The sequence below is a fragment of the Anomaloglossus baeobatrachus genome, chromosome 9 (genome assembly GCF_048569485.1).
Source record: "Anomaloglossus baeobatrachus isolate aAnoBae1 chromosome 9, aAnoBae1.hap1, whole genome shotgun sequence".
Taxonomy (NCBI): Eukaryota; Metazoa; Chordata; class Amphibia; order Anura; family Aromobatidae; genus Anomaloglossus; species Anomaloglossus baeobatrachus.
In genome coordinates, this window is record NC_134361.1 from 90,464,415 (window position 1) to 90,491,683 (window position 27,269).

Here is a 27,269-nt window from a genome sequence, read left to right on the forward strand (position 1 = left end):
TTGGACGAGGAGAATTGTGTCTTGCCCGAACCTCGAAAGGACTGAAACCTCTGCTGCCATTTTTTCTGCTGAGGTTTGCTTGATCTGGGCTGAGGTAAGGAAGAGTCTTTACCCTTGGACTGTTTAATGATGTCAGCCAATGGCTCGCCAAACAGTCTATCTCTAGATAAAGGCAAGCTGGTTAAACATTTTTTGGAACCAGCATCTGCTTTCCAGTCCTTTAACCACAAGGCTCTGCGCAAAACTACCGAATTGGCGGACGCCATTGAGGTGCGGCTGGTAGATTCTAGGACCGCATTGATAGCGTAAGACGCAAACGCAGACATCTGCGAGGTAAGGGACGCCACTTGCGGCGCCGCTGGATGTATGATAGCATCCACTTTTGCTAAACCAGCTGAAATAGCTTGGAGTGCCCATACGGCTGCGAATGCTGGAGCAAACGACGCGCCGATAGCTTCATAGACAGATTTTAACCAAAGGTCCATCTGTCTGTCATTGGCATCCTTAAGTGAAGCGCCATCCTCCACTGCAACTATGGATCTAGCTGCAAGTTTGGAAATCGGGGGGTCTACTTTTGGACACTGGGTCCAGCGCTTGACCACATCAGGGGGGAAAGGAAAACGTGTATCCTTAGAACGTTTAGAGAAACGCCTTTCAGGATGAGCGTCGTGTTTCTGGATTGATTCTCTGAAGTCAGAGTGATCCAAGAAGGCACTCAATTTACGCTTGGGATAGAGGAAACGAAACTTCTCCTGCTCTGCAGCTGCCTCCTCTGCAGAAGGAGCTGGGGGAGAAATATCCAACAGCCTATTGATGGCTGAGATAAGATCGTTTACCATGGCGTCCCCATCCGGGGTATCCAGATTGAGAGGGGTTCCAGGATAAGACTCCTGATCACTCTCTTCAGACGCATCACAGGGCGACTGATTGCGCTGAGACCCTGAGCAGTGTGATGACGTTGAGGGTCTTTCCCAGCGAGCTCGCTTAGGGTGGCTGGGGCTATCATCTGAGTCATAATACTCAGCCTGGGAAGCCGGGGACCCCCTTGCAGTCTGGACTAATTCCAACTGAGGGGGATTAGAGGACAGAGACCTCGCCGTGTCCATAGACTGAGCCCCAGACATGGATTGCAAAGTTTCAAGGATCTTTGCCATAGTCACAGACATTCCATCAGCAAAAACTGCAGTCTGTCCCTGACACCGGGGCAGGACTTACAAGCGTCTCAGCCTGGGTCACTACCCCTCCGGACTCCGGCTGGCGAAGCAGCACCGGATCTGAGCATTGCACACAATGGGGGTCTTTGGAACCTGCTGGTAGAGCAGCCCCACATGCAGCACACGCAGTGTACACAGCCCTAGCCTTGGCAGCCTTGCGTTTTGTGGATGACATGTTGCTGCCTCCTCAGAGCGATCTGGGGTATTCAGCCAGGAAGCGACCTCACAGTGCAAGAAATAACTAAATATATATATCTGGTGACACAGTACACCAATACACACTGAGGCACTAGAGGGGCCAGCTGAAAAGCCGCTTACCGCCCGCTTAAGAGCGGGTGTGTGTTCTCCAAAAGCCCCCTAGTCCAGGTCTCCCAGAGCCTTGCGTCCCTCCTCCAGCCAGACTGCATGTAATGGCTGCCGGCGTCCTGGGAGAGGAGGGGGGGCGGGCCCTGGGCGTTCCTGACTAAGAGCGGGAAGCCTGCTTCCCTCTGTGCCTAGTGAGAGGGCTGGAGCATGTAAATCAGGCTCCAGCCCTCGTCGCTGCTGCGAAACAGCGTCTCTCCCCTACCCTGATTGACAGGGTGGGGGCGGGAACGAAGCGGAGCTAGGCCGCAAAAGCCGGGGACTGGATTTATAAACGCCGCCGCCGTAAAAGCGCGGTCGGCGTGTCCCCGGCGCACCACAAGTCACAGCAGCGCCGCCCGGTCCAGTGGGGGTCGGCGCTGCGTTCCCACAACACCAAGTCCCCCAGTAAACTGTAGGAACACTAACTCCAACGTTACGGTCCCCGGCGCACTACAACACCCAGCCAGCCCGGAGTGTGTCTGTGCCTGCCGGGGACACAGAGTACCTGTATGATGCAGGGCCATGTCCCTGATTGTACTCCTGCTCCGTATCCATCAGGTTCAACTGGGTCTGTGGATGGAGCCCGGCGTCAGAGCTTAGAGGCCGGCAGGATCCCACTTCCACAGAGCCCTACAAGGGGATGTGGAAGGAAAACAGCATGTGGGGCTCCAGCCCCTGTACCAGCAATAGGTACCTCAACCTTACAACACCATCCACGGGTGAGAAGGGAGCATGCTGGGGGCCCTATATGGGCCCTCTTTTCTTCCATCCGAAATAGTCAGCAGCTACTGCTGACTAAAATCTGTGGAGCTATGCGTGGATGTCTGACCTCCTTCGCACAAAGCTTGAAAACTGGAGAACCCGTGATACCACGGGGGGGTATAGCCAGAAGGGGAGGGGCCTTGCACTTTTTAGTGTAGTGCTTTGTGTGGCCTCCGGAGGGCAGTAGCTATACCCCCAATCGTCTGGGTCTCCCAATAGAGCGCTGAAGAAATTATGTCTACTACAGAGTTCTGACAGTCCGTTTGCAAGGCCTCTTGATGGATAACCATGAAGGACGGTATACTTTTCTAATCTCTATTGCTTTTTATCACTCCTAAGTGCCCCTTTTCCCGAATCAGAGATTGGGACCTTAAGGTTTTGTTATTGTTGGTCAAGTTACACACTTAAGTTTCCTTTTGTCCCATAGTATCACTTTATTAAGTCCACATTATGTGACACACATTCTGGATTATCAAAGGTTTCTGACCAGATATTTATTTATTATGTCTGGATGTTGAATGGAAAATACCATTCATTAACTGCAAATATTTGCCAAGTGGAAACTGTGTGGTGCTTAAATGCTACCAGTTTGTTTGTCTGTTTGTCAATCAGTACATACTAGGGTTCCCTTAGGCTGCCTTCACACTTTAACGATGCAGCAGCGATCCGACCAGCGATCTGACCTGGTCAGGATCGCTGCTGCATCGCTACATGGTCGCTGGTGAGCTGTCAAACAGGCAGATCTCACCAGCGACCAGTGAACAGCCCCCAGCCAGCAGCGACGTGCAAGCGACGCTGCGCTTGCACAGAGCCGCCGTCTGGAAGCTGCAGACACTGGTAACTAAGGTAAACATCGGGTATGGTTACCCGATGTTTACATTAGTTACCAGCGTACACCGCTTAGCTTTGCTCTCCTAGCTACAGTACACATCGGGTTAATTAACCCGATGTGTAATGCAGCTACATGTGCAGAGAGCAGGGAGCCGCGCACACTGTTTAGCGCTGGCTCCTTGCTCTCCTAGCTACAGTACACATCGGGTTAATTAACCCGATGTGTACAGCAGCTACATGTGCAGAGAGCCGGAGCCGGCAGCTCAGGCAGCGTGAGAGCTGCGGAGGCTGGTAACTAAGGTAAATATCGGGTAATCACCTTGGTTACCCGATGTTTATCTTGGATACAGCTTACTGCAGCTGCCAGACGCCGGCTCCTGCTCCCCTGCTCGCTTCATTTGTCGCTCTCTCGCTGTCACACACAGCGATCTGTGTGTCACAGCGGGAGAGCGCCTTTGAAGAAAACGAACCAGGGCTGTGTGTAACGAGCAGCGATCTCGCAGCAGGGGCCAGATCGCTGCTCAGTGTCACACACAGCGAGATCGCTAATGAGGTCACTGCTGCGTCACAAAAAGCGTGACTCAGCAGCGACCTCGGCAGCGAGCTCGCTGTGTGTGAAGCACCCCTTAGGCTGCTTTCACACATCAGTTTTTTGCCATCAGACACAATCCGGCATAAACATGAAAAACTGATCCGGCGGCAACAGACGTCTGTTGCCGCCAGATCCGTTTTTTCACCCATAGACTTTCATTAGTGCCGGATGGCCTTGTGTTTCATCCGTTTTTTGCCGTCTCCGGAAAAATGTACTTGTCCAGCGGCCGGATTAAACATGTCCGGCAAAAAAAACGTATCGCGCCAGATCCGGCGCGTTTTATAATGGTAGCCTATGGACGCCGGATTCAGCGTAATGCGGCAAAAAACTGATCCGGCCGCCGGATCAGTTATTTTTAACTGAGCATGCTCAGTATCATACCGGATCTGTCAAAAAAACTGAAGGAACTGATGGAAAAAAACTGATGCAACTGATCAGTTTTTTCGCCGGATCCGTCGCATCAGTTTTTTCGCCGGATCGTGCCAGATTCCAAAAAACTGATGTGTGAAAGCAGTCTTACCTGGTCAGGGTCATTCCAGGGAATTCTAGGGATAGACATCGGTGAGCGCAGGCGCAATTTGTACATTTTATAGGGTGTCAACCTCCACGGCAAGGTAGGGACATGTCTACTTAGGGTTTACTGAGAGACACATTAATGACCCAATTGATAGTTAGGTCTTTGCCCATACCCTATTGTTCCTTACAAGAACTTAAATCAGGGTTCTTGGGGTGTACAGTATATTTATACATTTTTGTATTCATCCATTTTAACCTTTTAAGCGTTGGATCTTTTTCTTTTTCTAAGTTACTGGTATGTAAGCGACATAGGACAACACAAGGTGCGGTATTAGTTTTCCGCAACCCATAATGTTCTGCATTTAGTGTAAATACTTTGGTTTCATCTGACCACAGCACGTTCTTCCACAATCACTGTCTCCTACATGGCGTGTGGAAGAATCAGCTCTGGTCAGATGAAATGCAAAATGCTTTGTGTGAAAAGCAAACACTGCTCATCACCCTGAAAACACCATCCCCACTATTACACATGGTGGTGGCAGCATCATGTTGTGGGGAGGCTTTTCTTCAGCAGAGATAGGGAAGCTGGTCAGGGTTTATGGGAAGATCACACAAAATCCCAATAAAATATATTTAAATTTGTGAGCTCAATGTGAAAAAATGTGGAAAAGTTCACGGGTTATAAATCCTTTTTAAAGTACTTGTACATGGGAATGTAGGTCCTAAGAAAGGTGAATAAAATGATACCTGGATATCTGTGATCCAATATCTTATTCCAGAAAAAGTCACGTTTTTCTTAATATGTAAATGAGCTGTTAAGATTTAAGCGCTGGACACTGACTTGCATGAGTATCTGCCTCCAGAGCCGCTTATAAATGATAGGGGGCATTACCAGTGTGAGACATGTAATGACTGATACATTTCTCTCAACACACAGCCCTGCAGTTAGATCAGAACTAACAGTACAGCAGAAGTGTCTCATTACTAACATTTGCAGCAGCACTTATCCTCTCAGTGCTGGCAGCTCTGTTGCAGAGCTGTGCCCAATTATAACTAACAGTACACCACAGTTTAACCGGGTCTCATTGCAAACACATTTGCAGCGATGTCAGATCTGCTGTACCGCCCTTCCCCCTACACCACTGGCTGTATCCGAGATGGAAGCTGAAGTACAGGGAACACCTGCAGTGCAAATGTGTTAGTACAACAGAAGAGAACTATGTCTCTGCCGTACTGTGCTAGAGAGCTCAATGTCAGCATGAGAGCAGACTGTCAGTTATTACATGTCTCACAGTTTTAATCTCCCCTTTCATTTAGAATAAGCTCTGGATGCAAATTCATGTTTGGCCCAAAGATCTTAGCTCATATACTTAAAAAAAAAAAAAAAAGTTGGGGATATTTGGCTTTTGGGTCAAAAGTTCATGCTACAGTGATATTTTATCTTGTACGTAGGGTATTTAAGTAGAACAATGCATTGAAAGTATTATTTGAAACAAAAGAAAACAGCAGTGGTGGGTATACCCCCCCAAAAAAAATGTCAGTCTCAATTTGCCATATGGCCTTGAGCAACAAATACAGCTTGACAACAGTGTCTCATGCTAATCACATGTTCAGTTATTGTCTGCTGAGGCATGGCATCTCACTCTTCTTGAAGGGCAGTCCTCAGGTCATTTAAGGTCTGGGGTAAAGAGTTACGAGCCTCAACACGGTGACTTAGCTGATCCCAAAGGTTTACTATGGGATTCAGGTCTGGAGAAAGTGCAGGCCACTCCATTTGAAGTACTCGAGTCTCCAGTAGCCATTCCCTAATGATGCAACCTCAATGAGTTGGAGTCTTGTCCTCCATGAAGATGAAATTAGGCCGGTGTTAATGCAGATGCACAATAACTGGATTAATGATGTTATTCTAGTAGTAGAGACTTGTTACTGTACCATTCACAAAGTGTAGGGCAGATCTGTATTGACTAGACACACCTGCCCACACTGTAACACCACCACCAAAGACTCATCTCGTGAAAACAGTGGCTGATACATAGTGCTCTCCTTGACGTCTCCAACATTGTTGGTGGCCATACTTGCTGCTCAGTGTGAATCAACTGTTCATCAGTAAACAGCACTGTGACCCACTGGTCTCTCTTTCCACAAGACTATGACGCCTGTACCTGGTGGTGGGGTCAGGTACCTTACAGTTCATCTAACACACAGGCTGTGTGCGCATGCTTAGTATCTACAAACTCGTACTGACCTGGGGAATCATAATGCCAGGTCAGTTTTTTTTAAAATAATGACCCCTTAATTAAAAAAAAAAAAATAAAAAATATCAAAAAACAACAAATTAAATTTACTTTTTTTCAATTTCACCACACTTGGATTTTTTTTTTACCCATTTTCCAGTACAATATAGGGCAGAATTGAATGGTGTTGTTCAAAAGTACAACTCGTCCCGCAAAAAAACAAGTCCTCATACGACAATATTAACAGAAAAAAAAAAAAAAAAAAGTGATGGCTCTTGGAAGAGGGGAAAAGAAAAAATAAGCAAAAAAGAAAAATCCCTTGGGGGCGGGGGGGGGGGGGGGTCAAGTGGTTAACTGAACCCCGAAATTTATGGAGCGATTCACGGGTCAAACACCGGTTATGAATTTTGTCAATAACCTCCTTGTTAGAGAAGAGAACGGCAAGTTATGCAAAAAGTACTGAACCATTGAACAGTTGGACATGTGCATCGAAAACGTTTAGAGGTCACAACCCCTACACCCCCGGACCATTTTCCGTTTTTTTGCTCCCTTTCCTCCAAGAGCCGTAACCTTTTTATTTTTCCGTCAATCTTGCCATTTAAGGGCTTGTTTTTTGCGGGATGAGTTGTAATTTTAAATGAAACCATACGTTTTACCATCTAGTGAACTGGAAAAAAGTAAAAAAATTCCAAGTGCTGAAAAATGGCAAAAAAAAGTGCGACTGCATGATTGTTTTGGGATATATTATTCACATTGTTCACTATATAGTAAAACTGATGTGTTGTTGTGATGCCTCATGTTGGTATGAGTTCACAGACACCAAACATGTATAGGTTTACTAAGGGGTTAAAAAAAAAAAAAAAAAAAAAAAAAAAATATCAGATGTTTGCCCCAAAAAAGTGGCACACTTTTTGAGCCATTTTCTGTGCCCCATAGTGTTCTCATTTTTTGGGATCTGGGGCTTAGTGATGGCATTTTTGCACAGATGCTATGTTTTGATCGCCTGTTACTGAATTTTGCGGCAAGCAAAAAAACAATTTTGGCATTTGAAATTTTTTTGACGCTATGCCGTTTACTGATCAGATTATTATTTTTTTTTTTATAGACAGGGAATTTATGAGCGTGGCGATACCAAATGTGAGTGGTTTTTTTAACCCTTTAATCTTCAATAGGGCAAAAGGGGGGGTGATTTGAATTAGGTTTTTTTTTAATTAAAAAAAATTTAAACTTTTTTTTTTAAATTTTACTAGTGCCCTCAGGGGACTATAAGGATCAGCAGTCTGATCGCTCATTCATTTCTGTTGATAACAGTTGCATAGCTGTGAGCACCAGAAATGCTCATGTCTTGTTACAGGCAGCACTTGGCCGGCTGTTACAGGAAGTGAGTCATGTCAGCTACAGGAGTCATCACATGACCCTGTGCTACCATGGCAACCATTGGCTCACAGTAATCACGTTAAGGCATTGCCGATGGTGGCGGTAACTGCACATTTACCGCAGAGGGCATTTAAAATCGAGCTCACATTTTGACAGCGCGATTTAAGGGGTTAACAGGCACGGGTGGAGCGCGGATCCACCTGCGCCTGTGAGGCATACATGTCAGCTGTACAAATCAGCAGACATGAACGTGAATCACCGCCGGCTGCCCACAGCAGCCGCAGGTGATTACATCTTGATGGCTCAGGGTGTACCAGTACGGCCCGCGGTCGTAAAGGGGTTAAATTCTCCTGAAAAGTTTACAGGGCAGTTTATGATCATCCTGAAATTTCACCTGAAAGGCAAAATATCCCTAAGTTTTTGTGACCAGTGAAAAACAACATTTTGGGTTTTTTTCAAATAAGACATCGGATCACATATTTTATACAACTTTTTATGACCTACAAGCCCATACAAACAGCTTAGGAGGGTTGAGCCTACTGACAGATTCCCTTTAATAGCCACCTAATCTGCCAGCAGCATAGCATAGGGGCACAGACCCAGATTCCAGCAGTGTTTCACTTACTGGGCGGCTTAGTATGTAGCAAAAACCTGGTGACAGATTCCCTTTAAACAAGGATTTTCTGCCAGAAAAATCAGGGGTGGAAATCAGAAGCAGTTTTTTGGTGCCAATTTTTGTGTTTGGGCAGAAGATGAAATGGTTAAATATGGCAAGTTGTTTTGTTTTTTTTCTTTCAGGACTAAATGCTCCTTCTATGGGCGTTTTCTAGGTTTTTGCCTTGAAACGCCCTTTCCCCCAGTGAGCCATGTCCAGATAAGATGCAACCCCATTTTCCCCCCAAAATATTTTTTTTGGGGGAAAAAAAAAAAAAAAAAAAAAAAAAAAAACACACAAAAACATCTTATAATTCAAAAAATACGGTCCTTTTTTAGAACAGTATGGAGCAGCTACAAGGCAGAAAACGCCTTGAAGAATTGACAGTAGATATCAGGGGGCTGGCTTATACCAACAGCATGGATAAGACCCCCTGATGTGTGATTCAACGTCCCAGAGGGGAGGGGGAGCAGCTACAGTATCACACTGAATTATAGGTACTGTGAGGGTGAGGAACAGCACTATGGATCTCATCTTTATAGCTTATGAGGGCATAACCATTAGAATTTTTTTTTTTATTTCCTCGGAGTACCCCTTTAATATGAGTAACCCTGATGTCATGGTCTCTTTAAATTTTTTTTTATTATTGAAAAGAATAAAAGGAAAGGCTATGTGCGCACGCTTCGTTTTTTGGGTGCAGTTTAGGTCTCAAAACTGCATGAATTTCCTTCCCCAGCAAAGTCTGAGATTTCATTTTTGCTGTCCGCACAGTGCAGTTTTTTTTCGCTGTGTCTTTGTGGTGACCACAAAGATGCAGCATGTAAATTTATTCTGCATTTTTCACCCACCGAATTCATTAGACAAATAACGCAGTTAAAAAAACGCATCAAAAAACACATTTTTTCCTGTGGGTGCGTTTTTGTGCATTTTTTTGGGGCCAAAAACGCAACTTTGTGGTCAGAAAAAGATGCAGCGTGCGAACATAGCCTATGGCAATATACTAACGACAAACTGTCTTTTTGTGGTGCATTTATAGTGTCCCGGGACTGAAATAATTGTATATAGAAGTTTTAATGGGTGACATGAAAACAGTAAATGATTTCTTTAACCTGATATTTAATACTCACATATTCCATCATGTTATTTGATTCACATTTCCTTCTGCTCAATTTCCAGTGCAAACCAAGCTTAAACAAAAAACAAAATGTATTAAAAAAAAAAACAAAAAACAAAAAAACTCAGAATAGAAACTTTTTTTTGATACTTTTATAGATCACCACTTACCTTGTGATATAATCTGTTATTCTCCCAGTCCAATAGTTTGTGAATGGATCTTCTCGTCTAGCAAAACACAACACGGTACAATCGATCTAAGTAACACCCACAAATCATAGCCCAAACCACGATAAAAGGTTACATCATTTATTGGGAAATAAAAGATATTGAAAATCTTGATGGGGAACACTAGTGGAAGTCTCTAGAAGTGTTTCCCGTGCAATTACTCACTCTTTTGTTCAGGCAAATAACGGGCCACAAACTTAAGCCTAACGTACAACAGCAGCAAATACAGCCACATAGCAGCCACTTCACATTGAGAGGGAGATTCTTCCTCAGGCACGTATTCACACGGCCGATACTGATTTTAAACTCTTCTGGGGCGACCTGCAGACACAAAACACCATTCTCAATACTGTAACTGTGCGCTCTGTATCATGGCATATCCAAGCACAACATACAACATAAAAGGTTATGTTAATAGAGAAAAACAACAACATATTTACACAATTAACCACATTATTTCAAAACTCAACACTGGCCCCCAAAAAAGATTTAAGGGAACCTGTCACCAGATTTGGGGTCTATAAACTGCAGCCACCACCAGTGGGCTCTTATATACAGCATGTTAGAATGCTGTATAAAAGAGCCCAGGCCAGGCCGCTGTGTAGAACATAAAAAAACACTTTATAATACTTACCTAATGGTCGCTGCGGTGGACTTGGGTCATATGGGTGCCTCCGTTCTCTGTGCCGGCGCCTCCTCTTTCGGCCATCTTCATACTTCTTCTGAAGCTGCGGTGCATGACGCATCCTACATCATCCACATGCACCGGCATTGAGGTCCTGTGAGGCGCACTTTGATATGACCGGAGCAGGGCAGATCAAAGTATTGTAGTGCACCTGCATGGGACTGGCGAGTGTGTATGACATAGGACGTGTCATACACACAGGCTTCAGAAGAAGTACAAAGATGGACGAAAGAGGAGGCGCCGGCACCAGAGAACAGAGATGCTCATACGACACAACTCGATCGTTTAGGTAAGTATTATAAAGTGATTTTTACATTCTACACAGCGGCCTGGCTCTTATATACAACATTCTAGCATGCTGTGTATAGGAGCCAAGTGGTGGTGGCCGCAGCTTATAGTCACCAAATCTGGTGACAGATTCCCTTTAAGAGCTTGAGCAACGTTACATTCCTTCCAATAGAACAGGCTTCCATTGGTCAGAATTACTTATTTGGTGACAGAAATGCAGTAAACGTCCTTGCCTGGAAAAGGTGAGAATTGTCATATCTAAGAAACTAATGCAAATATAACACTAGGACTAGAAGGAACAAAAATCCAGGGGTCTGTAAAAAGGCCAACACGGGGTGTTTGCTTGCTAGGTCAGGTCTCTACAGGTTTTGTTTTTTGTATCCGTTTTAAGTTAAGGAGCAAAAAAGGGTTTAGTTCTTGTTGTAATGGTCTATAATAAAAAGTATTATTTCCTTTAGGCATCTCCTTTTTTAAACATTGTTAAAAGGGGGCCATAAGATTTTATGACAGGATACAACCAGGGCAGCAAACAGAAAAACTAAGCAGAACCCAGCAGGCTTAGTCTGGCCTCCAAAAAGACAAGAATGGCTATTATGGCCCAATCAATCACCTGCATCTGAGCCGACAACACCAGGGAAACTGTTTATGACTGACAATTCTGGGCAGCCTTATCTCCCCGTACAATGTCTTATTGTTGAAGGCATTAGAACAGGAAACTGCTGTGTCTTCCCCCAAGGCCCGAACACTTGGTGTCACCTGGAGATTGTGCAGGCCAGGGAACTAAAGCTGGTGTCACACACAGCGACAACGACGTCGCTGCTACGTCACCATTTTCTGTGACGTTGCAGCGACGTCCCATCGCTGTCGCTGTGTGTGACATCCAGCAACGACCTGGCCCCTGCTGTGAGGTCGCCGGTCGTTGCTGAATGTCCAGCTTCATTTTTTGGTCGTCACTCTCCCGCTGTGACACACACATCACTGTGTGTGACAGCGAGAGAGCGACGAAATGAAGCGAGCAGGGAGCAGGAGCCGGCGTCTGGCAGCTGCGGTAAGCTGTAACCAGCGTAAACATCGGGTAACCAAGGGAAGACCTTTCCCTGGTTACCCGATATTTACCTTCGTTACCAGCCTCCGCTCTTTCTGCCAGTGTCGGCTCCTGCACTGTGCACATGTGGCTGCAGTACACATCGGGTAATTAACCCGATGTATACTGTAGCAAGGAGAGCAAGGAGCCAGCGCTAAGCAGTGCGCGCGGCTCCCTGCTCTCTGCACTGTGACATGTAGCTGCAGCACACATCGGGTTAATTAACCCGATGTGTACTGTACCTAGGAGAGCAAGGAGCCAGCGCTAAGCGCGGCTCCCTGCTCTCTGCACATGTAGCACAGCGACGTTATGATCGCTGCTTCTGCTGTTTGACAGCTAAGCAGCGATCATAACAGCGACTTACAAGGTCGCTGTTACGTCACCGAAAATGGTGAAGTAACAGCGACGTCGTTGTCGCTGTCGCTTAGTGTGAACCCAGCCTAAGCATTGTCAGGTAGGGCACTGTGCTAAATCCTCCTGATGGAGATATACATGAGCAGCATTCCCGGACATTAAGCTCTGACAGATGGCTGCCACTCTTTACAATGGCACATGATTACCAATGTAACATGTCAACTTTTGTAAAGTGAAGCACAGATGGTTACGCTTCCAAAACCCATGCCCCTCCACCACCCCGCTGCCTACCCCCAAAAAAACTAAGTCAAATCCGTTCATATAAGATGCCCAGAGGACCCAGACAAACCTCCCTCATTTAGGCAGCCCAACAAGTAGCATTATTCCTTCCAGCATATCAGCAAAGAAAGGAGTTGGAGGCTCCAAAGCCTGGCTATATACAGATCAGTCGGCCGAACGATGCTTTGGCCGAATAATGTTTTGGATGACTGTTCGGCTGACAGACCTTTTGGTTACCTCACCCATACAGAAAAGTGATCATACATTTAGCCAAGCGCTCGTGTCCTTCATGAGAAAGCAGTTGGCTGTCATGTTGGCTGGTGGCTTATTTCAGGAAGAACAATGATCGTCAGCCTGAAACTGTACATCTCTTGACCATCAGATGGCCGGCACCCCCATACACACTAAGATGTAGACCACACCAGCTGATGCCGGCAGGTTCAACCAACATTAGTCTAATGTGTATTGTATGGGAGCCTAAAAAGAATGTGGTGGCATAGAGGTGGTGAGGCAGCTGTAGTCAGTACTACTAAATCCAGGCTAAAATATCAGCATGTGAAACTGCTAACCCCTTTGAGCTTATCTAGTATATTTAAAAAGGAAATGACATCTATAAACAAAAAAAAAACAAAAAACAAACCCCTGCACAAAAAGTATATAACCGCACTTACCTTTCCTGTTAAGACAGAGGGGAATTCTGCATCAAACTTGTTGCTTAAACCAAATCTACAGGAAGAAGAAAGGCACAATAGTTTACACCACTTAAAATGTATCCATGGTTTTAATATACATTATACACATTGATTATACATACACTGAATTTCCATAAACAAAACTATGGCCTGGGAAAATAGATCTGAATTTTATGCATTGCTCTACATTGGTGTAATCTGAGGTTATACACTGTGGCTGTAGCTGTGCACTTCTCCCATCTCCATATGCTATGACCCCGCACACCCCATCTATATAACATAGGCTCTATCCACATAGCGATATGCTTATATGTTGGGGTGTATATCCCCAAGTTTGCCTCTCAAAGCTATACCGCGGCATATAAACGGTCATTAGCTACAATATGATGCTAAAAAAAACAAACCAAAAAAAAACAAACAAAAACGTTTACCAGCATAAGAAACACACTGCTATGTTATAAAACAGAGGGTTGAGCCGCAAAAAGTGTCACTAAAAAGATTCACTGCGGTGGAGTCACGTCACGTCAGTATTGAATACAGGAGTCTGGGGCAAAGCAGCTTTGCATCCTAAAGTATAGATAGGAGCCATGATGTTATTTAGAAGTGGAGTCTGTGATGCAATGTGTATGGCACCAGAATGGATAACTGATTGTACTAAAAGGATCCTTTAAAAAGGGTAACAGAATTTGTATTTTATTTTTTTCTAAGTACCTTTAAAAGGGAATCAGTCACCAGGCTTTTGCTATGTAATCAGAGAGCAGCATGATGTAGAGGCAGAGATCCTTATTCCAGTGATGTGTCACTGGTCAGCTTGGTGTCATTTTGATACAATCAATTCTCTTTCTAGAAGATCTACCGGTTCTCGGTTTAACCTCACATCCACCACTATTTGTCAGCTTTCTGTGCACACTGTACATTGACAATCAGTGGTGGGGTGATCACATCAGTTGACTAGAAAGCATGAGGCACCTAGTCCTGGAGAAATAATCTGCTGCTGACATAACAGATTTTATTGACACAGCAACACAGATCCTAGTAAGTGACATATCTGCATTCAGGGTATCAGCCCCTACATCATGTTGCTCTCAGATTATATAACAAGAACCTGCTGACAGATTTCCTGTAGTGAACACAAATATTTTGTCTCAGCAGATAATCTGTCAGCAAAACCAATCTGCCTCCAGAGCTTTATTTAAATTAAAAGGGGGCATTACCTGTGTGAGACATGTAATGACTGACAGTTTGCTCTCCTGATCTACATGTCTCACACTGATAATGCCACCTATCATTTATAGTAATCTCTGGAGGCAGATTCTCAGGGAGATTAGTGTCCGGCCCATAGAGCTTAACCGCTCATTTACATATTAAGAAAAACATGAATTTCTCTGGAATAAGACATTGGATGGAAGATATTAAGATATTTTATTCGGCTTCATATGACCTATATGCCCGTATAGGCAGGTTTGGAGGATTGATCTCATCAACGGATTCTCTTTAAAGGGAACCTGTCAGGTGTAAAATTAACTTGCAGATACAGGGTCAATCTGCAAGTTAATAAGGTTTGGGACCTGCTTGGCACCTGCAGTTAGACCCTGCTGCTGTGAGAAGAAGGGAATTTTGTTTACTTACCGTAAATTCCTTTTCTTCTAGCTCCAATTGGGAGACCCAGACAATTGGGTGTATAGCTCATGCCTCCGGAGGCCACACAAAGTATTACACTAAAAGTGTAAAGCCCCTCCCCTTCTGCCTATACACCCCCCGTGCATCACGGGTTCCTCAGTTTTAGTGCAAAAGCAAGAAGGAGGAAAGCAAATAAATTGGTTTAAAGTAACTTCAATCCGAAGAACCTCGGAGAACTGAAACCATTTAACATGAACAACATGTGTACACGAAAAAACAACAGGGCGGGTGCTGGGTCTCCCAATTGGAGCTAGAAGAAAAGGAATTTACGGTAAGTAAACAAAATTCCCTTCTTCTTTGTCGCTCCATTGGGAGACCCAGACAATTGGGACGTCCAAAAGCAGTCCCTGGGTGGGTAAAATAATACCTCATAATAGAGCCGTAAAACGGCCCGTTCCTACAGGTGGGCAACCGCCGCCTGAAGGACTCGTCTACCTAGGCTGGCATCCGCCGAAGCATATGCATGCACCTGATAGTGTTTGGTGAAAGTGTGCAGGCTCGACCAGGTAGCCGCCTGGCACACCTGCTGAGCCGTCACCTGGTGCCGTAAAGCCCAGGACGCACCGACGGCTCTGGTAGAATGGGCCTTTAGCCCTGAGGGAACCGGAAGCCCAGAAGAACGGTAGGCTTCAAGAATTGGTTCCTTGATCCACCGAGCCAGGGTGGATTTGGAAGCCTGTAACCCCTTACGCTGACCAGCGACAAGGACAAAGAGTGCATCCGAGCGGCGCAGAGGCGCCGTACGGGAAATGTAGATTCTGAGTGCTCTCACCAGATCTAACAAATGCAAATCCCTTTCACATTGATGAACTGTATGAGGACAAAAAGAAGGCAAGGAGATATCCTGATTGAGATGAAAGGTGGATACCACCTTAGGAAGGAATTCCGGAACCGGGCGCAGCACCACCTTGTCCTGGTGAAACACCAGGAAAGGGGCTTTGTATGACAGCGCTGCTAGCTCAGACACTCTCCGAGGTGAGGTGACTGCTACTAGGAAGACCACTTTCTGCGAAAGGCGAGAAAGAGAAATATCTTTCAAAGGTTCAAAGGGTACCTTCTGAAGGGCCAGCAGAACCCTGTTCAGATCCCAGGGTTCTAACGGCCGCCTGTAAGGAGGAACAATGTGACAAACCCCTTGCAGGAACGTGCGTACCTGAGAAAGCCTGGCAAGACGCTTCTGAAAGAACACAGAGAGCGCTGAGACTTGTCCCTTAAGGGAGCCGAGCGACAAACCTTTTTCCAATCCTGATTGAAGAAAGGAAAGAAACGTGGGCAATGCAAATGGCCAGGGAGAAAATCCCTGATCAGAGCACCAAGAAAGGAATATCTTCCACGTTCTGTGGTAGATCTTGGCAGACGTTGGTTTCCTGGCCTGTCTCATAGTGGCAATGACCTCTTGAGACAACCCTGAAGACGCTAGGATCCAGGACTCAATGGCCACACAGTCAGGTTGAGGGCCGCAGAATTCAGATGGAAAAAACGGCCCTTGAGACAGCAAGTCTGGACGGTCTGGCAGTGCCCACGGTTGGCCCACCGTGAGATGCCACAGATCCGGGTACCACGACCTCCTCGGCCAGTCTGGAGCGACGAGAATGGCGTGGCGGCAGTCTGACCTGATCTTGCGTATCACTCTGGGCAACAGTGCCAGAGGTAGGAACACATAAGGGAGTTGAAACTGCGACCAATCTTGAACTAAGGCGTCTGCCGCCAGAGCTCTGTGATCGTGAGATCGTGCCATGAATGCCGTGACCTTGTTGTTGTGCCGGGACGCCATTAGGTCGACGTCCGGCATCCCCCAGCGGCAACAGATCTCCTGAAACACGTCCGGGTGAAGAGACCATTCCCCTGCGTCCATGCCCTGGCGACTGAGGAAGTCTGCTTCCCAGTTTTCTACGCCCGGGATGTGAACTGCGGATATGGTGGAGGCCGTGTCTTCCACCCACCTCAGAATCCGCCGGACTTCCTGGAAGGCTTGTCGACTGCATGTTCCGCCTTGGTGGTTGATGTATGCCACCGCTGTGGAGTTGTCCGACTGAATTCGGATCTGCTTGCCTTCCAGCCACTGCCGGAAGGCCTGTAGGGCAAGATACACTGCCCTGATTTCCAGAACATTGATCTGAAGGGTGGACTCTTGCTGAGTCCACGTACCTTGAGCCCTGTGGTGGAGAAAAACTGCTCCCCACCCTGACAGACTCGCATCTGTCGTGACCACCGCCCAGGATGGGGGTAGAAAGGATTTCCCCTTCGACAATGAGTTGGGCAGCAGCCACCACCGAAGAGAATCCTTGGCCGCCTCAGAAAGGGAGACGTTCCTGTCGAGGGACGTCGACCTCCCGTCCCATTGGCGGAGAATGTCCCATTGTAGTGGACGCAGATGAAACTGCGCGAAAGGGACTGCCTCCCTTGCTGCTACCATCTTCCCTAGGAAGTGCATGAGGCGCCTCAAGGGGTGCAACTGGCCTTGAAGGAGAGATTGCACCCCTATCTGTAGTGAACGTTGTTTGTCCAGCGGAAGCTTCACTATCGCTGATAGAGCATGAAACTCCATGCCAAGATATGTCAGCGATTGGGCCGGGGTCAGATTTGACTTTGAAAAGTTGATGATCCACCCGAAACTCTGGAGAGTCTCCAGCGCAACGTTCAGGCTGTGTTGGCATGCCTCTTGAGAGGGCGCCTTGACCAGCAGATCGTCTAAGTAAGGGATCACAGAGTGTCCCTGAGAGTGCAGGACTGCTACTACTGCTGCCATGACCTTGGTGAAGACCCTTGGGGCTGTCGCCAGACCGAAAGGCAGAGCTACGAACTGAAGGTGTTCGTCTCCTATAACGAAGCGTAGAGAACGCTGATGCTCTGGAGCAATCGGCACATGGAGATAAGCATCCTTGATGTCTATTGATGCTAGGAAATCTCCTTGAGACATTGCGGCGATGACGGAGCGGAGGGATTCCATCCGGAACCGCCTGGTTTTCACGTGCTTGTTGAGCAGTTTTAGGTCCAGAACGGGACGGAAAGACCCGTCCTTTTTTGGCACCACAAACAAATTGGAGTAAAAACCGTGACCTTGCTGCTGAAGAGGAACAGGGATCACCACTCCTTCTGCCTTTAGAGTGCACACCGCCTGCAGAAGAGCATCGGCTCGGTCGGGAGGCGGAGACGTTCTGAAGAATCGAGTCGGAGGACGAGAACTGAACTCTATCCTGTACCCGTGAGACAGAATGTCTCTCACCCAACGGTCTTGGACCTGTGGCAGCCAAATGTCGCCAAAGCGGGAGAGCCTGCCACCGACCGAGGATGCGGAGAGAGGGGGCCGAAAGTCATGGGGAAGCCGCCTTGGTAGCGGTTCCTCCGGCTGTCTTTTTTGGGCGTGACTGAGCCCGCCAAGAATCTGAGCTCCTCTGATCCTTTTGAGACCTTTTGGACGAGGAGAATTGGGACCTGCCCGAGCCTCGAAAGGACCGAAACCTCGACTGTCCCCTCCTCTGTTGGGGTTTGTTTGGTCTGGGCTGAGGTAAGGATGAATCCTTACCCTTGGATTGTTTAATGATTTCATCCAATCGCTCACCAAACAGTCGGTCACCAGAAAATGGCAAACTGGTTAAACACTTTTTGGAAGCAGAATCTGCCTTCCATTCCCTTAACCACAAGGCTCTGCGTAAAACCACGGAGTTGGCGGACGCCACTGCCGTACGGCTCGTAGAGTCCAGGACAGCATTAATAGCGTAAGACGCAAATGCCGACATTTGAGAGGTTAAGGATGCCACTTGCGGAACAGATGTACGTGTGACAGTGTCAATCTGCGCCAGACCAGCTGAAATAGCTTGAAGTGCCCACACGGCTGCGAATGCTGGAGCAAACGACGCGCCGATAGCTTCATAGATGGATTTCAACCAGAGCTCCATCTGTCTGTCAGTGGAATCTTTAAGTGAAGCCCCATCTTCCACTGCAACTACGGATCTAGCCGCAAGCCTGGAGATTGGAGGATCCACCTTGGGACACTGGGTCCAGCCCTTGACCACGTCAGGAGGGAAGGGATAACGTGTATCCTTAAGGCGTTTGGAGAAACGCTTATCTGGATAAGCGTGGTGTTCCTGGACTGCCTCCCTGAAGTCAGAGTGGTCCAGAAAAATACTCAATATACGCTTGGGATACCTGAAATGGAATTTCTCCTGCTGTGAAGCTGACTCCTCCACTGGAGAAGCTGAGGGAGAAATATCCAACATTCGATTGATGGACGCTATAAGATCATTCACTATGGCGTCACCCTCAGGTGTATCCAGATTGAGAGCGGTCTCAGGATCAGAATCCTGATCAGCTACCTCTGCTTCATCATACAGAGAGTCCTCCTGCTGGGACCCTGACCAGTGTGATTATGTCGAGGGCCGTTCCCAGCGAGCTCGCTTAGGCCGTCTGGGACTGTCGTCCGTGTCAGAGCCTTCACCCTGGGATGCATGGGACATCCCCGGAGCCCGGAGTTGATCCAACTGAGGGGGACCAGGGGGCAATGATTCAACGGTGCCCATGGTCTGAGGTACCGGTCTGGACTGCAAAGTTTCTAGAATTTTAGTCATAGTCACAGACAATCTATCAGCAAAAACTCCGTCCCCGTCACCTGGACAGTGTTCACAGGTGGTTCTCCCTGGGTCACCTCTAGCAGAGACCCCGGCTGAGCAAGTGCCACAGGGGCCAAACATTGCACACAATGGGGATCAGTGGAACCTGCCGGTAGAACAGCCTCACAAGCAGTACAAGCAGCATAGAAAGCCTGTGCCTTGGCAGCCTTGCTTTTTGCGGACGACATGCTGTCCTCTGAGCAATCTAGGAGGGTATATAGCCAAGAATAGCGACCGTACAGTGCAATGTATAGAATACAAGCATAAAAGTACAAATGAACACTTCGGCGCTAGTGGGGTCAGCACTTCAGGTGCTGCTTACCGCCCGCTGAAAAGCGGGTGTGTGGTCGCCAGAATCCCGTGTCCGGGTCCCCCAGAGCTTGTCTCCCCTCTCCAGCTCCGACTGCACACAGGAATGGCTGCCGGCGTCCTGTGAAGAGGGGCGTACCGTTGGCGTGCCTCAGACAAAGTGCGGGAAACTGGCGTCCCACTGTGTTCAGTGAGTGGGCTGGAGTATGCAAGCAGACTCCAGCCCTCGGCGCTGACGTCCGGCACAGCGTCCCGCCCCTCCCCTGACTGGCAGGCCTGGGGGTGGGAAAGCCACGAGACTAGGCCGTAAAAGCCGGGGACTCGAGTAATAAGTGCGGCCGTCCAGAGGCACGGCCAGCGCGGAAGTCCCCGGCGCACTACAAATCCCAGCCGCGCCGCAGTGTAAAACTGACAGCAGCGGCCGGCGCGGCAGTCCCCAATACATTAACTAACTCAGCAAAGCTGTAGTGAGTAGTGGCACAAGCGCGCAGCGCTGTTGTCCCCAGCGCACTAACACACCCAGCAATGCTGCGGTGTGTCTGCGCGCGGTCTGTACGGGGACACAGAGTACCTTGACGTAGCAGGGCCATGTCCCTGACGATACTCAGCTCCATATCCAGCAGATACCCCAGTGGCAGTGGATGGAGCACGGTCTCCTGTGCCTGGAGACCGGTAGGATCCCACTTCACCCAGAGCCCTAAGGGGGATGGGGAAGGAAAGCAGCATGTGGGCTCCAGCCTCCGTACCCGCAATGGATACCTCAACCTTAAACACCGCCAAGAGTGGGGTGAGAAGGGAGCATGCTGGGGGCCCTAGTATGGGCCCTCTTTTCTTCCATCCGACATAGTCAGCAGCTACTGCTGACTAAACAGTGGAGCTATGCGTGGATGTCTGACCTCCTTCGCACAAAGCTTGAAAACTGAGGAACCCGTGATGCACGGGGGGTGTATAGGCAGAAGGGGAGGGGCTTTACACTTTTAGTGTAATACTTTGTGTGGCCTCCGGAGGCATGAGCTATACACCCAATTGTCTGGGTCTCCCAATGGAGCGACAAAGAAAATAAACTTTATTCCTCCCGGCAGCATTTTGGTTTCAGCCACTGTAGTAGTGGGGGCGGGGGGGTCCAATTCACATTGCAGCAGATTCACTTTCTATCGCCAAGGCTCCCATTGGTCTCCAGCAGTGTGCGACCTGCCGGCAAATCCAGTGCGTCAGAGCGGCTGGAGGTCACAACTCAGTACATCTCTATGAGGGTATTATTCTAGGCTCGTTCTGGCTATAATAGACTTGTATTGAGAGCTTATGATGAAACATTTCACTTACAGCCAGCCAGATCTTAGGGTACTTTCACACTTGCGTTGAACGGTATCCGTTGCATTGCATTGTGTAACGGATGCAACGGATGTGTTGCATATAGTGGCACAACGGATGCAACGGATGCTGCAAAACAACGCAATTCGTTTTGATTTTTTTTTTTTTTAGTTTTAACCAGCGACAGACTATTGTAAACGATCAGCTGATCGCTCCCAGTAGCTGGCCGCCGGGTGATCAGCTGATCGCTCCCTGCAGCCGGCCGCCGGGTGATCAGCTGAGCGCTGTCACTTGCCGGCGCCCGAGCATGCCGGCGGGCGGGCGCTCAGCTGAGCGCTGTGACTTGCCGGCGGCCGGGCATGCCCGTGGCCGGTCGCTCAGCTGAGCGCTGTCGCTTGCCGACGGCTGGGCGCTCAGCTGAACGTTCGGCCACCGCGAGCCAAAATAAAGTTTGATTTAAAAAAAAAAAAAAAAAAAAAAAAAAAAAAAAAGAGCATGCGCAGTGGAATCCAGAGGATTCCGCTGCTCAAAATAACGTTACATGCTGCGTTCCTCCCACTGGGCGGAAGCAACGGAGCGTCGCCCAGCGGAAGCAACGCAGGTCCTTTTGGTACAATCCGTCACCCATACAAGTCTATGGGAAACAGCGGAATCCGTTAACGGATTCCGCTGTTTCCCAAAAGGGCGGATTGTAACGGAAGGAAATAAACGCAAGTGTGAAAGTACCCTTACGGGCACAAGATGGTGCCGTGGGATTGGAGTGGCGTCAGCAAAAGGCGAAGACAGCAGAAGGTGAGCATATGACAGGGGGCTTACACTTAACCCCTTAACGACCGCGGGCAATAAAAGTACGTCATAGCGGTCAGTGTTAATCTTTTAAAAAACAAGCCCTCACATGACTGTCACGAGAAATATAGAAAAACAATAGCTCTCAAAATACGTCAATTAATTAAAAAGCGTATTTACCGTATTTTTCGCATTATAAGACGCACTTTTGTTCCCCCAAATTTTGGGGGAAAGTAGGGGGTGCGTCTTATAAACCGAATATACAGATTATATACTGCAGGGTCCAGGGGAGGTGGGGGCCGCTCTGGAGCGATGCTGGGGAGGCTGGTAGAGGCTTGAAGCTGCGGGTGGCAGCGTTTGATCTCCTGCACCTGCTCATATAATATGCACAGCCGCTGTCCACCACTGTGGTGTGGAAACTGCACCGCGGCGATGGGCTGGGGGAGCTGCGCATATTATATCTGCCTGTGCTCCCCTTTGATAACACATGCCCCTCCCTGTGTTAGCTATGGCCCCAATGCTGCTGCCCATAGTAAAATAATAAACTCTTTACTCACCTCCTCCAGCGTGTCTCCCCGGTCTCCCTCCTGCTGCTGTGATCAGGCACGCAGAGATGTCACACTGCTGTGCTGATCACATGACCAGGACCGTGAAACAGGAAATGCAGGAGGCCGGAGCTCAACCCCGAGGAGGGGTACACGAGGGAGCACAGCGCTGGAGAAGGTAAGGAAAGAGTTTATTTTACTAAAAGCAGCCACAGGGGGCCGCGTGTGCGCCAGCCACAGGGGGCCGCGTGTGCGCCAGCCACAGGGGGCCGCGTGTGCGCCAGCCACAGGGGGCCGCGTGTGCGCCAGCCACAGGGGGCCGCGTGTGCGCCAGCCACAGGGGGCCGCGTGTGCGCCAGCCACAGGGGGCCGCGTGTGCGCCAGCCACAGGGGGACATGTTGCATCACTGGGGGACATGTGCCAGAACAAGGAAGCTATATTCAATATAAGGTGGCCATATCCAGATTAAGGGGGCTAATTTTAGGATGGGGGGGGGGGGCTATGAGGGACATATACACTATATGATTTGTTAGACGGACACTGGCATAAGACGGACCCCATTTATTAAAACAAATTCTCTATTCCTTCACCAAATTTGGGGGTGCGTCTTATAATCCGGTGCGTAAAAGCGAAAAATACGGTGTGTGTGTGTGTGTGTGTGTGTGTGTGATAGTCGCCAAACAAAGATAAATCTGGTATCGCTGTAGTCACACTGACAAGAAGAATAAAGCTGCATTGTCATTTATACCACACGGTGAACAGAGTAAAAAATAAATAGAACCAATTCTTGATCTGCTGTTGATTTGTTTACTCTGCTCCCAGAGATTGTAGTGATGTATAGCTCACATTTTTCCTGCGCTCTACGCTGAGCACTTACACCAGGGATTACATTCAAATCTCTGTTTAAAAGGACTGAAGTCCTCAGTGGTTGATGCCTTTTAATGGCTAACTGAAAAGATGGTAATAATAGCAGCTTTCCAGACTACTCAGGTCTCTTCTTCAGGCTCAATATAACACAAAATCTGCAGAGTCACATATTTATACACAACAGGACATAGAATGGGGCAGTAAATAAAACAAGTTATGTGAAGCAGAACTCTCTCTACTGGCTAACACGGTACAAAGATATATTTTACCTGTATTCAAATCTCTGAAACACGTGATTTAGCCAGAACCCCTGATGGAACATTTATTATAATGAGGCAGATGCAGTCACTTTGGTCTTTGTCTGCCCTATGATCTGTCCGTGCCCGCTTTAATAGCCGTGCATAAAAGGGCAGTTGACCATCTCTTTTGTGCACCTTAAAGGCCAAACACCATCGAACAGAAGTCACACAGAGTCCACAGTATCTCTAATGCTTCATTAGTGAATAGATCCTGGAGGGGTTTCATCTGAATCATGTATTTTGAAGGGTTAGATGGAACCCCCAATGTAAGTGCTCAGTGTAGAGCACAGGATAAAAATGAACTCATCCAAAATGTAATGTATCTCAAAATGCCACCAATAAACGCTTCTACTCAACCCACAAAAAAACTCCAGCCCTCACTCAGATTCGTAATGTTAAAAATATAGGGATTTTTGACATTACTGGTAACAGTCTCTGGAAAAGCGCTATGGTTTCTTGCCCCCCCCCCCAAAAGAAATCCAGCTAAACCTTTGCTCCCAAATCCACCCCCTTCTGAGCTCCACAGTGTACCTAAACCGCAGTTAGCGTCCACACACTTGTAATTATTGTAGTGAAGAAGCACGCTAAATTTACGGGGTGCAGGTCTCCAAAAGCATGAGCTGGACACAATGTATGGACACTACATTGATAGATTTCCATTTTCACTCTGCAATATCCATTGCTGCTTGTTTCTTGAAAACATCCATGGAGTCAAAATCATCACTACACCAGTACATGACTTCCCAGAGGGGTGAAATTTACAAATTAGAGTCACTTGAGGGAGTTTTTTGTTCTTCTGGCACTTAGTTCTGTATATAGAATCTGCAAACTATTCTAGGAAACTCTGCACTTCAAGAGTCAAACTGCGCTACTTCTCTCCTGAGTCTCACTGCGTGGCCAAACAGTAAGGTACAATTACATATGGGATATTGTCACATACACAGTAAATGTACTCAACACACAACTAAATAAATTCCTTGAGGTGTGTCGTTTCCAAAATGCGAATTACATTATGGGGCATTATACTATTTAGGCACATCAGTGGCTCCACAATCGCAACATGGCTATCGATACCAGACGATTTTCTGTTTCAAAAGTTGAATGGCGCTCCTTCCCTTCCGAGCCCTGCCGTAAGTCCAAACAGTAGTTTTCCACCACATATGGGGTATCGGCGTACTCCAAAGAAATTGCACAACAAATTATGTGGTCCATTTTCTTCTGTTACTCTTGTGAAACTGCTAAATTTGGGGCTAAAGCAACATTTAAGTGAGAAAAAAGTAAACTGTAAATTTTTCCATTTCATATTGCTTTAGAGGGGCTGTGCACTAATTAGACAACTCCTTCTCATTCCACATTTTCACATCTTAAAAATATAAAAAGCTCAATACCACCGCTGCTGGCTTGGTTCCAGCAGTGTGGAAACTCTTGTGATGTTGTTATGTCATGCCAACCCCACTCTCAATTACCGCCAGCTTCTCTGTCCCCGCCTTCAGAGCCTTAAGTAATAAACCGGAAGGGATCGGCAGCCGCAGTATTAGCGGCATGTTGCTGGGCATTAGTATTGTGACCACGTATTGGTAAACGTATTATGCAACGCAACGTTTTACATCTAAGGCTGGGGCCACACGGGGAACTACTGCGATGCTCGCATGACACTCGGCTCACGCTGGCAGCACAGCAGGAGCCGACTGTCATGCGAGTGTCACTGTGGCCGAGTTCTGATCATGCGAGCGGACCTCAGCTGCGGGGGATGGGCCGGCTCCGAGGAGGGGGAAGGGCCGGCTCCGAGGAGGGGGGAGGGCCGGCTTTATCTCCCTCTCTCCACCATTGCCGGCTATTGCCATTCTTGCTCTGCACTCGCAGAACACTGGTGTACTGCGAGTGCAGTGCGATTTTTCTTTCGCCTCAGACTTGAATGGGTGCGAGAGAAACAAGGATCGCATTGCACCCGCAGCATGCTGCGATTGTTTTCTCGGTCTGATTAGGGCTGAGAAAACAAATCGCTCATGGGTGCTGACACAGGCTAATATTGGTCCGAGTGGAATGTGATGTTTTATCGCATTCCACTCGCTCCGATTTTCATGCCGTTTGGCTTAGGCCTAAGAGAACCAAGAGGTGCAGCCAGGAGCAGACGTGTATATGCCCAGAGCTGCACCACACGTATCAAGTTGCATGTGTCATCTTGATAAATTCTGTGTCTCTTGTAAAGTCATTCTTAGGTCACCACTGATCTAGAAACAGAGGACTGAGGGCAGGAAAGACCAGAAGGTCCATCGAGTCTCATTTTATATAGCTCTCGTTCAATCTCAGGCTGTGTCAGTATATTGGCTTCAGCTGCCCATAAACAGCCACCCGCTGACGGTTTATTCATCTGATCCCATTTCCAGCCCATATGTAGGCAGAGCTTGCAGTGTACATGTGACTGTATAAAGAGTGAGGACTATGGCTCCTCATGCCCTGTCCATTGACAGCAGTTTGCTGGTTCCCTATACATTTTTATTTTATTAAAAACACTTCTGTAAACTATTCACATATTTTAGAGGTTTTCCACTTCTCTACAGCCTCTAGTTGCTGGTCACCAGGTGCTGCATCAATGAAAATAATAACATTTTATACCTACCTTTTGGATCTGCTCTGAGCTCTGTGCCCCCTGACGAAGGTCGTCACATGCAGCCTTCACATTTATGTTACAGATGAAGAAATGCTGTTCTTCCACTCAGATTACAATGAGTGCAGTGGTCGTGTGACATTGTTTATGTCAGAAGAGGGGTGAGGGACACAGAGCTCAGAGCGGAGCAGATCCAACAAGTATACAGCTATTTTTATTCAACTATTGCAGCAACCTGGGGCCATAAATAAAGCGCTGTTCAACAGTGGAAAACCCCTCTATGGGGTATCCCCGTCTCAGGCATCACCACATATTTTGGGAGTGTTTAGCTTCTGCTGCCAGAACGCGGCTTTCTTCATTCACTTCTAGGTTTCCAACTTTCTTCGCTCCCAAATAAGTCAGAGGGGCTGAATATGTGCAACTTCCTCTCTGTTGGCAGTGGCTGCTATAGGGGGGCTGGAGACCTTGTTCTCAAGACAGATGTGGTCCTAGAAGTGTGACCTGCGGAGTATGAGCTCTAAAGGCCCTGTCACACACAGAGATAAATCTGCGGCAGATCTGTGGTTGCAGTGAAATTGTGGACAATCAGTGCCAGGTTTGTGGCTGTGTACAAATGGAACAATATGTCCATGATTTCACTGCAACCACAGATCTGCCAAAGATATATCTCTGTGTGTGACGGGGCCTTAAGACCAAATGTGGTGTATACTGTGTCACATGATTATTTGTATGGATTTCATCCTAACATGACTGTACTGGGGGTCACAGGTGAATTCCTGATTGGGATCTCGTGCAGTCATGTCCAAAACAGGACCTGCTCTATTCCTTCCCCATACAAACTGCTCTACCTAAGAAGGGTCCTGCGCAGCCACATCGTGACCAGGACCCGCTCCCCTCTCTCCTCCATGCTGCGCTACCTCTGGGGGATGCAGTACAGCCACATCCGGACCAGGACTTGCTCCGGCTCTCTCATCCAGCCAGCTCTATCTCTGGAGAGGAAGGGG

The 27,269-nt window shown here is 47.7% G+C and overlaps 1 protein-coding gene across 2 annotated transcripts in view; it reads right to left on the reverse strand.

Annotated features, from left to right (window-relative positions):
- The window catches only part of CHIC1 (cysteine rich hydrophobic domain 1), a 54,880-nt gene that overhangs the window by 24,364 nt on the left and 3,247 nt on the right, over positions 1-27,269 (reverse strand). For both annotated transcript variants that reach the window (XM_075323878.1, XM_075323877.1), the window contains exons 2-5: positions 13,229-13,283; positions 10,033-10,188; positions 9,811-9,867; positions 9,654-9,713 (exon numbers count right to left, since the gene is read on the reverse strand). In XM_075323878.1, the coding sequence (XP_075179993.1) occupies positions 9,654-9,713; positions 9,811-9,867; positions 10,033-10,188; positions 13,229-13,283 (328 nt within the window). The remainder of the gene's footprint in view (positions 1-9,653; positions 9,714-9,810; positions 9,868-10,032; positions 10,189-13,228; positions 13,284-27,269) is intronic.